Raw genomic sequence first — 12,022 nt, forward strand, 5'->3', positions numbered from 1 at the left:
TTTTTATTCTTAGAATTAATGTCTTCAAAGTCTCTTTCCTGCTGCACTTGAATGTGATGTGAGGCCAAAGACTTAATCAGTTTTGTCGGCTGATGTGTTCTCTGCAAATACCTCCAAAAGGGCTCTTAGTCCAGCTCTCCCTCCCCTTTTTCTGCCTTAAAATTTTATTTGCACATGCAGTTTTTTGAGAGTGAAAATGGCTGACCACTATTTCTCCTGCTTTTTGGGTTTTATTTTAAAGGTTAAGTGAGTTTGGGGAAGGAGATGGTTAGGAAAATAAACTCTCCTTTCTTTTTTCTTCCTTCCTTCTTCCCCCCCTCTTCTCCTCCCTCCCTCCCTCTTCTCCTCCCTCCCTCCCTCTTTCTTGTCATCCTTCTTTTTTTTTTAAGATTTTATTTATTTATTCATGAGAGACACAGAGAGAGAGGCAGAGGGAGAAGCAAGCTTCCTGCTGGGCAGGGAGCCCGACATAGGACTCGATTCCAGGACCCCAGAATCATGACGTGAGCCAAAGGCAGACGCTCAACCAACTGAGCCACCAGGGCGCCCCCTTCCTTCCTTCCTTCCTTCCTTCCTTCCTTCCTTCCTTCCTTCCTTCCTTCCTTCCTTTCTTCCTTCTTCCTTCCTTCCTTCCTCCCTCCCTCCCTCCTCCCTCCCTGTTTTTCTTTCTTTCTTTCTTTCTTTCTTTCTTTCTTTCTTTCTTTCTTTCTTTCTTTCTTTCTTTCTTTCTTTCTTTCTTTCTTTCTTCCTTCCTTCCTTCCTTCCTTCCTTCCTTCCTTCCTTCCTTCCTTCCTTTCTTTCTTTCTTTCTTTTCTTTCTCTCTCTTTCTTTATTTCTCCTTCCCTCTCTCTTTCTTCTTTGATTCACCCTCAGTGATCCAAGGGAATTGCTAGAACACTTAGTGCCTTCCAAAAGTACATTTGTAGGAGCCGTTGGTTTAACCTGGGAAAATCCCGAGCTGTCCAGTTGTGGAAAGTTGTGATTCTTGCCTGTAGGAGGCGCTCTTTTGTCAGTGTTATCCTAAACCTGGAAGAGGGAGGGGGAAAAGGCAGGCGAGGCAGCGCTGACGTAGGCAGGAAATATATAAGGCTACCCAAAGAGGAGATCCAGTTTTCACTTGCAGAGGCAGGAAGTCTTGGGTTCTCTTCCCGCGCAAATGGGAGTTTCTCTGGAACTTGGATTACGCAGAGAATTCTAATTTCTTTAAAACTTTATTTTCAGGCAATTTCCCCCGGAACCTTTTACCTCCAGAGGATCAACGGAATTGGATCTGAAGGTATGTGATTAGCACCTTTCCCCTGCTCAGGTCTTGCACTCTAGCCTTGTTCCTTGCTTTAGTCACAGACTAAACTGTGTTGCAAAAACTCTCGTGGGCAATGGCACTATTTCTGCCTGGATTTACTAGCCGTGTCAGGGAAAACGAAGGTTTAAAAAGCCGTAGGAAAGCTCCAACACAGACTTTTACAGGCGGAAATATGCTAGTCCATAAATGTAAGGTCCAGCGGACTCACTGAAGTCTGGCCAACTCAAGTGGAGACAAAGTCTGGCCGACTACAGATTGGAATTTTTGGGAAACTGCAGGGCAAACGTAGGATACCTTAGAATTGGAATCCGTCTCCAAGAACCCATTCATTTGGTTTCTGGTATCACAGACTACTACTAGAAGGGCAGACTTCATGGAAGATCACATTAAAAATACCATTTTTTGTTTTCTTTCTCCGTCTCCCCCTCCCTCTTTCTCTCTCTCTAAGTAAGCTGCACACCCAGTGTGGGACTTAAACTCACAACCCTGAGATCAAGAGTCCCATGCTCTACCTACTGAGCCAGCCAGACACCCCTCTATTTTATTTTTCTAACAATAAAAGTTATGTGTGTTCATTGCATAAAATCCGAGAAACTCAGACAGGAGCCAAAAAGAGAATTTATAGTATTTGTATTTATACCACCTAGATATAACCACTCTTTGTTATTGATGTTGTTTTTTGTTAATATTCTCCTTCCTTTGGAAAGTGGTTCCTTGTTTCTAAATAGCCACGTCTTGCAAAGGGAATATATACCTTGAGGCCTTATAGAATGAATAATTTTGCTGAAAAATTTTATTCGTTCATTGCTCCTCTGATTAGAATGGAATTCAGTATAGAAAATACCATATGAACTTTATGAACTGATCGGGTGGAAATACTAATTTAGGGAATTTGTGACTTCCTTTAATGATTTGAGCAACTCTTGTCCAAAACCACCCTTTCTTTTGGGGTCTAGGATTATGGCTTCTCTTTTTGTGTGATATGGTTGTTCTTGGATTAGTGGACACTTCTGAAATATAAATCCCCAGACTGCTTTATTTCTAAAATGAAAGGTGTAAATCTAAGCACTATTTCTGCCATTTGGTGGAAATGAATTAAGAGTTCTAACGGAGAGATTGTGCTTTGTCATCCTCCCTTTTCACTAGCTCTCACCAGGGACATTTTGATTTGGGAGAAATGAAGGTAAATTGGGTTCCAAAAAAAGCTCCCTCCAGACCTCCAAAAGGGTCACCACGCAAGTGTTGGGCTCATTTTTTTGACTCTTGGTTTTTGAAGCAAGCTCACAGGAATTTTTATTTTTCAGCACTTTTGGGAAAGTCTTATGCCTGGAACGGAGGAGGCCTGGGAAGTTGGGGTTCTGTGTATACCTCCTCTCTCATGTGCTGCCTCACCTCTGTCTCTTTCAGGCTGGCCATGACATCTCAAGATCAAAATTCGGGTTTCCGTTCAGATGATAATGGTCAATCGAGCTTCCTTGGGAAGCTTCTGACTATTGATTCAAAGCTGGGGAACCAAGATGTGGAGGGCTTAAAGTTTCTCTGCCGAGACTGCATCTCCCACAGGCAGCTGGAGAAGTCCAGCTCGGCCTCAGACATATTTGATCATCTATTGGAAGAGGAGCTGCTGAGTGAGGAAGATCCCTTCTTCCTAGCGGAACTCCTCTACATAATCAAGCAGAAATCGCTGCTGCGGTACCTCAACCAAAGCAAAGAGCAAGTGGAGAGTTTGCTGCCTACCCGAGGGAGGGTCTCTCTGTTCAGGTGAGGAGGGGTCTGTGATCAAGACGGAGTGGGGGGAAGGTGTTCCATCTAGTTAGTGTTCATTCGGGCCACTGGGCTTTGAAAGGAGGCTGGGGGGCACCTGGGTGGCTCAGTCCTTGGGCGTCTGCCTTTGGCTCAGGTCATGATCCCAGAGCCCTGGGATAGAACCCCTGCTCAGCGGGGAGCCTGCTTCTCCCTCCCTCTTCCCACTTCCCCTGCTTGTGTTCCCTCTCTCGCTGTCTCTCTGTGTCAAATAAAGAAAATCTTTAAAAAAAAAAAACTTAAAAAAAAAAAAAGAAAGGAGGCTGGGATTAAGATCTTTTTCTTACCTACGTTCTCGGATGACACAGTGCTTTTAAACCAGGAGATCTCTCTGCAGCAGGTACTCGTGAGATGAGAGGTTGGGAGGTCAGCAAGGGTTTTCAAAGCTCCACTCTGGGCCTGGCAGTGGCTTCCCTCGGTTGGCTTCTCACTGCCAAAGGAAGCCTGCCTCAACAAAGCAGGCCTTCACTTTCCTTTTGCCCTCCCGTTCCCAGACAGCCCTGCCTGTGAGTCACTGTGGGGACTCAAAGAGAGGGAATGCATGTGTTCTTGCAGCCAAATAAGCAAAATGAAAAAGGAGATATGTCTCTGGGGTAGGGAAGGACATCATTTATGCCATGTCCACTTTCAAATTTTCATACATTTTTGGGTGAAGCCCAGAGAGGTAAAATACAGACATTTTACCCATACAAGCATCTGGTCTATCATGGGTCAGACCTTAGATAACATGATTTTATTTATTTAAGATTTTTTATTTATAATTGAGATATAATTGACCTATAACATTATAATAGTTTTAGGTGTACAACATCATGATTTGATATATATATATATATTGTGAAATGATGGCCATAGTAAATTTGACATTCATCACCACATATAGTTATAAATTTTATTTTTGTGATGAGAACTTTTAAAACCCACTCGTTAGCAACTTTCAAATATATAACACAGTTTAGTTGATCTTTGAGCCTGCCTCTACTGCTTACTGTGTTATCTTTTTATATTTTATTTTATTTTTAATCTTATTTTTTGAGAGAGAGAGCGAGCAGGTGTGCGCACGGGGGTGCGGGGTGGGTGGGGGAAAGGGAGACAGAGAATCTTAAGCGGACTCCTTGCTCAGTGTGGAGCCTGATGCAGGGCTTGATCTCACAACCCTGAAATCATGACCTGAGCCAAAATCAAGTCAGGGACTTACCCGACTGCACCACCCCGGCGCCCCCTTATTGTGTTATCTTAATGTAATAGGCCACTTAAAGCTTGGAGTTTTAGTTTTGAATCTGTACAATGGGATTCAAAATTGTCTACTCATAGGTTGTGATCATTCGCATGAAAGAGAATGTTTATAAAAAAAGCACTTGATTTACTATGCTGTTCTCTGCAAGTGTGAGGTTTTATTTGTCTCTCTGGATGTGTGTCTTAGAAACCTGCTCTATGAACTGTCAGAAAGCATTGGCTCAGAGAACTTAAAGGACATGATCTTCCTTCTGAGGGAATCGATTCCCAAAATCCAGATGGTAAGTGTGTCATATAGAGTGGGGTATTTGTGAGCACTGCCATAATCAGTGTTGGAATATGCCAGACAGGGCTTTCAGGAAGGGTTTCTATTTGCTGGAGATGATGTCATACAGCGCTTAGGAACATTGACTTTGGTGCTGGACGGGCCTGGATTCTAGTCCTGGTTCTAACGCCTCGATGTGGGGTGAGTGATTGCAGCTTTCTGAGACCCTGTTTTCTCATGTGTCATATTGCGGACAGTCACCCTCCTTCCTTCCAGGACTGCTGGGAGAATTAGACAACATAATGTGGGTAAAATTTGGCACCTAGTAATCAGGTGGTAAGTGGTTAAACTGCTGTTGGCACCCCCTTTGTTTTCCCGTAGAGAAATGTGTGGAAATGAGGAGGCAGGAAACCATGGCAGAGTGAGAATGAGTCATTCGTCATCTACATTAGGTGTGCTTTCTGAGGGACCCTGCGTGTCCTTTTGAGGAACTTTGCATTCTCTCCTGTGTAGGGTTTTTGTGAAAATCAAATGAGACATATGTTTGAGGATGTGCTTTGTAGAGGGCTGTACAGGTGTTTTGAACTAATAGTAGTATTTTTAATAATAACATAATTGCTGTCTATTAATATTATTGCTACATAGGTCATATTTAAGGGTAACAAAGTAGCAGCAGGGCTCTCTTCCAGGCCTCAAAACTTTATATGTTTTTCTTTTGATTCTAATATCAACTTGTAACAAGCAGGTTAGTTAACTTAGGAAGGGGCCACTTTTCAAATTTTACCCTTTAACATTACTTTATAATTGTGCTATTCAACGGCTATTTTTTTTTAAAGATTTTATTTATTTATTTGACAGAGACAGAGATAGCAAGAACAGGAACACAGCAGGGGGAGTGGGAGAGGGAGGAGCAGGGAGCCCGATGCGGGGCTCGATCCCAGGACCCTGGGATCATGACCTGAGCCTAAGGCAGACACTTAACAACTGAGCCACCCAGGCGCCCCATCAACCGCTATTTTTATTAGATTTTAAGTTACGCAGTGTCTGATAACACACAAAAAACAAGTAACGTGTATAGAAGTTATGAAACGTAGCACTAAGTGAACCACCCCCCCCCATGCAACTTAGGAATGCGAATATCACCGACAGTCTCGAGCCTCCATTGCACATGTAGCCCTCCCATATCACATTCTCCTGAGATCAGCTGATATTATTGACAAATAAAATTGCTTTTCAGAAAAATCACTGAGGAGTGGGAAGCTGTTTTACATGGGGTAGGTCAAATGAGGACCGTGTAACTAATTCATTAAATATGTTTCCTGGTGTCCGACCTGTAGACCTGAGTAGGTTCATTTTGTTTACATTGCTCACAGTCTTTGAGATCTTTTTTCCTCTTTTAGAGCCCTCAGGGATTTTAGCCTCTATATCTTTTGATTAGTCATCTTTTTAAAAAAATTTTTTTCTTATGTTAATCACCATACATGACCTCATTAGTTTTTGATGTAGTGTTCCGTGATTCATTGTTTGTGCATAACACCCAGGGCTCCACGCAGAACGTGCCCTCCTCAATACCCATCACCAGGCCAGCCCATCCCCCCACCCCTCTCCCCTCTATGATTAGTCATTACATGGCTAACATTCTTACACGTACTGCTACTTGTCAGAACCTACTAATTTTCTCCCTTTGATAGCCCCTGAAAGTTCTGATACATTTCTGTTTTTGGTTTTTACACTTTTCTTTTTATCTTTTTATTTAAAAAAAAAACCAACAAGACACAAGTGTAGAAAAATGACATAAAACAAACATCTAGATTAATGAATTACTATAAGGCTCATCCTTTTGAAACCATCACCCAGGTCAAGAATTTGAATTTTGCCACTCTAGAAACCCCTCCATTTACCCCATTCCAATCACAACCCCTTCCCACCCCCTAGAAGAACCACTGTCCTGGCTTTCATAGTAACAATGTTCTGATGTTTCTTTATGGTTTTATCATTTACCTGTGCATCCCTAGATGTCAAGTTTAGTCTTGGCCAGTTTTTTTCTTTTGAGTGTTTTTTAATCTACAGGTTAAACTCCTCTCCTTCCAACCTCTCCTTTTCTTTTCTTTCTTTCTTTCTTTCTTTTTTTTTTTTTTTTAACATTTATCTGTTGAAGAGGCCCGGGACAATTGGTGGGTAGAATTTCTCCCAGTCTGAGTTTTGCTGATTGTGTGTGCTTGGTACAGTTCAGCACACTCCTCTGTCTTCCGCATTTCCTGCAAACTGGCAGCTGGATTCAGAGGCCAAATGTCTCAGCATTAGAAGAGATTTCCTATAGTTTGAAAAGCTCTCCAGGTAATTCTGATAATATTCTCTTCCAGCTTAGAGCAGCCTCTCACAAATTCTCCAGTCTCTGGGTTTATAAATACAATGAAACCACTTTCTGTGGTTTATACCCCTCCCTGTGTCAGGAGAGGAAGTTCATACTAACCACGACAGGGTGGGGGATGAGGAGATGGGCAGGAGTCCCTGGTGTGCTTCACACCAAGCCATGATTTTCTAGTAGGAAAAACTGGGGAATGTATTTCTTCCTGTATTCCTATGTGGGTCTTAGACCTTAGCTTGCAGGCATCTGTGGTTTGTGGCCAGAAGCATTCCAAACATTTTGCCCCCTGCTAAATTAGCTTTTAAGTCATTGAAGGCCCGTGCTCAAGTGGCCAAAGGATTTTATGCTTTTCTTATTCAGTACGATAGTAAAAGGAGCAATCACTGTATTTCCCTGTGGCATAGAACTGTGGGAATAGCCGGTCAGATTCAGGAAAAGTACACTGCTTGGGTTTCAAATGATCTCAGCTTTATTCCAAAGGAGATCTATTTCTTCATGTGAGAATTGTGGCTGAGTTATATACCCTAGATAATCCAGATTGATCTCTGTTGGATGTTCTTGAAGTGGGTAAAGGACAATCTCTGAGCAACCCAGATGAAGTTTTAGTACCAGGGCTTCATAAGGCTGCATTATCTGTTGTTGAGATTGCAAAATATTTTGTCACAGAAATAAATTGTTTAGCAGCCAGTTGGGGAGGGCCTAAACTTCCCTCAGTCAAAAAGGAAAGGTTCTAAATTCACACGGTCTCTCTCGAGTTAGAAAAATGACCTTTGTAGGGTGTTCTGGGATTCCTTTTTGATAACTTTCGTACAAGTTCATAGGAGTATAGCTGCCTTCACACCTTCCAAGAGACCCAAAAACAGTCCGGAAATCCATTCTCGGGTAGTAATCAAATGAACGTTGGATGTAAAGGAAACCACACCCAAATGTACTAGCTTAGCAAAGAAGCAGAACAAAAGCTTTCGGACACTTCCTGCTAGTATTTACTGGGGTGGTGTTCTTAAAGTACGGACTCCATTTCGACTGTGTGTGTGTGTGTGTGTGTGTGTGTGTGTGTGTGTGTGTGTGTGTGTGTGTGTGTGTAGAAGGTGTCATTTACCAAACATCTCATAAACTGTCTTCAGAGTATGAAGAATTTCCATCATTGCTTCTAGAATCATGTCTTAGTCCCTTTTCTTCTTCCCGGTAGGATACTGTCAAAAATAGGTTTTCTGTTTTAAGGTTCAGTGAGAGCCCATTTGCATGTGACCTACTGCAGAACTTTGGTGGATTGCCTCTGACCCTTTTGCCCAGCTGATGAATTCTGGACAAATCTTTCTGCACCCCCTTCTCTCTTCTGCTTTATTCCCTGGCCAAGCTATTGGTGTGCTAGGGCTGCAGGTGGGGACATACACTCTTCTTTGCCTTTTTGGCTCTCTTCCCTATGCCTGGAATTTCTTAAAAAATTATAATCTCTCAGGGGTGCCTGGCTAGCTCATTTGGTAGAGCATGTGACTCTTGATCTTGTGTTTGTGAGTTCAAGCCCCACATTGGGTGTAGAGATTACTTAAAAATAAAAATCTTTGCAAAAAATTTATAATCTTTCTTTGATCAGATGAGAACAGAAATCTAGTAAGATTTTGTAACTCTGGCCTTTCCCTTTTTTGTTCCATCTTGAGTGCCTTATTTGGAAACACCGCACGCACGCACGCACACTCGCATGTGTTCAGTAACCCTTCCTCATCCTACGTTACTGCTCAGTCTCCTTCCTTCCCTCTACTGCCAGACTTCTTGAAAGGATAGTTTGTATAAACCCTTTCTCCACTAACTCAACTCTGGGTCACATTTCAGTGCATTTCCATATGACTTTAGCTTCCTTCATTCCAATGAAACTTCTTGCTGAAGCCAACATGAACCTCCTCATAACCAGGTTTTTAGTTTCACATCATTTCCACATGTGGTTTACTTTGCCTTTTCCTGTCCATTGCCAACATGGCAAAGGAATGTCCTTTTCCATGTTGGCAATGAAGACCTAGTCATCCCTCAAGAATCCCCTCCCAGAGCAGCTTGTGTCAAGTCTGCTTTGTGCCATAGATGAATGATGGATAAATGAGTGGTATCACCACCGAAAGTTATCTTGGATTCTTCCTTCATTCCTTTCCACTTCCAGCTGATCTCCACAACTCACCAAATTCTATTTCAGAAATACTCAAACCCAGTGCCTCCTCTGTGTTTCCACCACTGGCTTTAGACCAGGTCTTGATCATCTCTTTGCCAGAGTATTTAATATTACTGCCAATATTTTTTTAATTCCCTACCTCCCCCAACCTGTTTCAAGACTTCCACTCAAAAACCAATGTGCTCACGTTACTATTTTCCTTAAAAACTACTACTGACACGCCTTGGTGCGTGGGACACATGCCAAACTCCTCATGTACTGTGTGTCTGTGTGTTCCTTCATGGTCCCATACCAGCCTCCTGTTCCGACCATGACCTAGCTCTTATTCAGGGTTTGCACTCAAGCCTCCTTCTCAATGTTCCTGAACATTCTGTCCCTTTCCAGACATTCAACCTTTCAGTATGTCTGGAGACCTCTTCCCAGTTCCCACCCTGCTGATGCTCATGTACCCAGTGAGATAGTGTGCAGAGGTTCACTTTTGATGAATTACTCTTTTTATGGGCTCTAGTGTAAAGTCATTCGTATATATTTTTTAATAACCAGCTTAATATGCTGAGAAGCCCTGTTCACTGAAAAGATTATGGTGCCTTCCACCCCACATGTAATTCAATATTAAAATAATACTAGCCACTTTGTGCTTTTTCCCAGCAGCATTTAAGAATTTTTTTTTTTTCTTTTAAAAGGCTAAATATTTGCCCCTCGTGTCTTTGGTGCCTCTGTTTTGTTGCCACCCTAATCTAAGTATATCCTTTACAGCTGTGAGTGAGAGGCAGTGTAGCTCAATGGTTAATTAGAGGGACTTTGACATCAGACTGCCAGGGTTCGAATACCAGCTCTACCACTTACTGGCTCTGTGACTTTGGACAAGTTGTTGAACCCCAGTTATCTCATCTTTAAAATGGGGGTTATACCCAGAAACAAATAATACATTATATGTTAATTAATTGAATTTAAATAAAAGATAAATAAAATAAAATGGGGGTTATATAGTATCTAGCCTTATCGGCTTGTTTTTGAGGTTAATATATAGCAAACACTGCCCAGTACGTAGTAAGTTATGTATATTTGGTATTTGTTATTAATATAGATAACTTACTTGGAAATGCCTCTTCCCCCGTACTGTTGACAAACACTGTTCCTTATTCATCATTGCAAAATCTGGTGACTAGTCGCCGTGCAGGTAATGTTGAAAGAATGAATGGATCATCAGAAGGCAAGTAAATGTGACTCCACTGATTCTCTTGCAGACCTCTCTAGGTTTCCTGGCATATCTGGAGAAACAAGGTCTAATAGATGAAGATAATCTGAGGTTACTGGAGGATCTCTGCAGAAGAGTTGTACCTAACCTTATGAGAAAGATAGAAAAATATAAAAGAGAGAAAGGTAACTAGCTTACACTTGCTTGCTTGCACAAGACCATGGGAATTCTTTTTTTTTTTTTTAAGATTTTATTTATTTATTTGAGAAAGTGAAAGAGAGAGAGAGCACAGAGGTAGAGGGAGAAGTCAACTCGCTGCTGAGCGATCCCGGGACCCTGAGATCATGACCTGAGCTGAAGGCAGATGCTTAACCGACTGAACCACCCAGGCACCCAAGATCATGGGAATTCTTAAACTAATTGGTCCTATATGACATTTACTCATCACTCTGATAATATTCTCTTAGGAAAGCCAGAACTTCCTCCCCATCTGTTCATTCAAGACATATTTATTGAATGCATACTCTGACCTAGGCTCAGTTTTTGAAGGTGGAGACACAGCAATGTATATAAAGCAAAGCTCCTGCTATCTTGGAGCTTATATTCTAGTGAAGAAAAGTAATTTCATTTTATTTTATTTTTTTAAAAGATTTTATTTATCTGACAGAGACACAACGAGAGAGGGAACACAAGCAAGGGGAGTGGGAGAGGGAGAGGGAGAAGCAGGCTGCCGGCCGAGCAGGGAGCCTGATGTGGGGCTCGATCCCAGGACCCCGGGATCATGACCTGAGCCGAAAGCAGACGCTTAACGACTGAGCCACCCAGGCGCCCAATAAAAGTAGTTTTAGATAAATGTCTTTTCCTCCTTCTTACATGGGGGTGAGAGTATAGAAAAAACATTTAAATGAAATAACAAAAAAGAAGGAGGCAGGATAGCATAGGGATTAAGAATGAGGTCTATGGAGTTAGATTGCCAGGACTCCACTTATTAATGGGGTAGTGGTTCTTTTCTTAACCTTTCACTTTCCCCATCTGTAAAGTGGGGATAATAACAGTACCTACCTCGTGGGGTTTTGAGGATCGAATGAAGTAATTCCTATAAAATGCATGTCTGGCATAGAATTAAACATGTTGCTATGAATATGTTTGTCAGAAAGTCATGAAAACTTTCATTTTCTCAGAAATTACTATCAGAGAAGAAGAAGTTTATTTCCTTGTTTGTTTGTTTTTTTTTTAATGCTGTCTTGTAAAGGTAGTATCACTAAAGGTAATAGCAAAGGTGGAAATCAAACCTGGTTGCCTTACCGTATATCAATATGCTAAGTATTTGTGTTTTTCCAGGTAAGAGCTACAAATAAAAATGCATGAGTATAGAGGCGCCGGGGTGGCTCAGTCGATTAAGCACCTGCCTTCGGCTCAGGTTCTCCCTCTCCCTCTGTTGCTTCCTCTGCTTTTTCTCTGTCTCTGTCAAATAAATAAAGTCAAATAAATAAATAAAATCTTAAAAAAAAATGCATGAGTATATTCATGAAGCTTTTATACCACACCCATATTTTAATTCAGTGAGTCAGTTTGGTGTACAAATGTCTTTGGTTAAAAACGAAACTAGCTAAAACGAAACTTCTCTCTAAGAATTCTATAAATAGGGATCCCTTCTCAGCAGGGAGCCTACTTCCCCCTCTCCTACTCCC

The 12,022-nt window shown here is 41.8% G+C and overlaps 1 protein-coding gene across 6 annotated transcripts in view; it reads left to right on the plus strand.

The window, feature by feature from the left end:
• Positions 1 to 1,115: 1,115 nt before the first annotated feature.
• The window catches only part of CASP10 (caspase 10), a 32,019-nt gene continuing 21,112 nt past the window's right edge, over positions 1,116 to 12,022 (plus strand). For 5 of the 6 annotated variants that reach the window (XR_003519310.1, XR_003519311.1, XM_027590797.2 and 2 more), the window contains exons 1-4: positions 1,116 to 1,276; positions 2,711 to 3,064; positions 4,530 to 4,623; positions 10,381 to 10,516. Coding sequence is in view for 4 of the 6 variants with exons in the window: in XM_027590797.2 (XP_027446598.1) it covers positions 2,718 to 3,064; positions 4,530 to 4,623; positions 10,381 to 10,516 (577 nt within the window). In the remaining 2 variants the exon portion in view is untranslated. The remainder of the gene's footprint in view (positions 1,277 to 2,710; positions 3,065 to 4,529; positions 4,624 to 10,380; positions 10,517 to 12,022) is intronic. The other variant, XM_027590796.2, reaches the window with a different exon arrangement.

The sequence above is a fragment of the Zalophus californianus genome, chromosome 3, assembly GCF_009762305.2.
Source record: "Zalophus californianus isolate mZalCal1 chromosome 3, mZalCal1.pri.v2, whole genome shotgun sequence".
Taxonomy (NCBI): Eukaryota; Metazoa; Chordata; class Mammalia; order Carnivora; family Otariidae; genus Zalophus; species Zalophus californianus.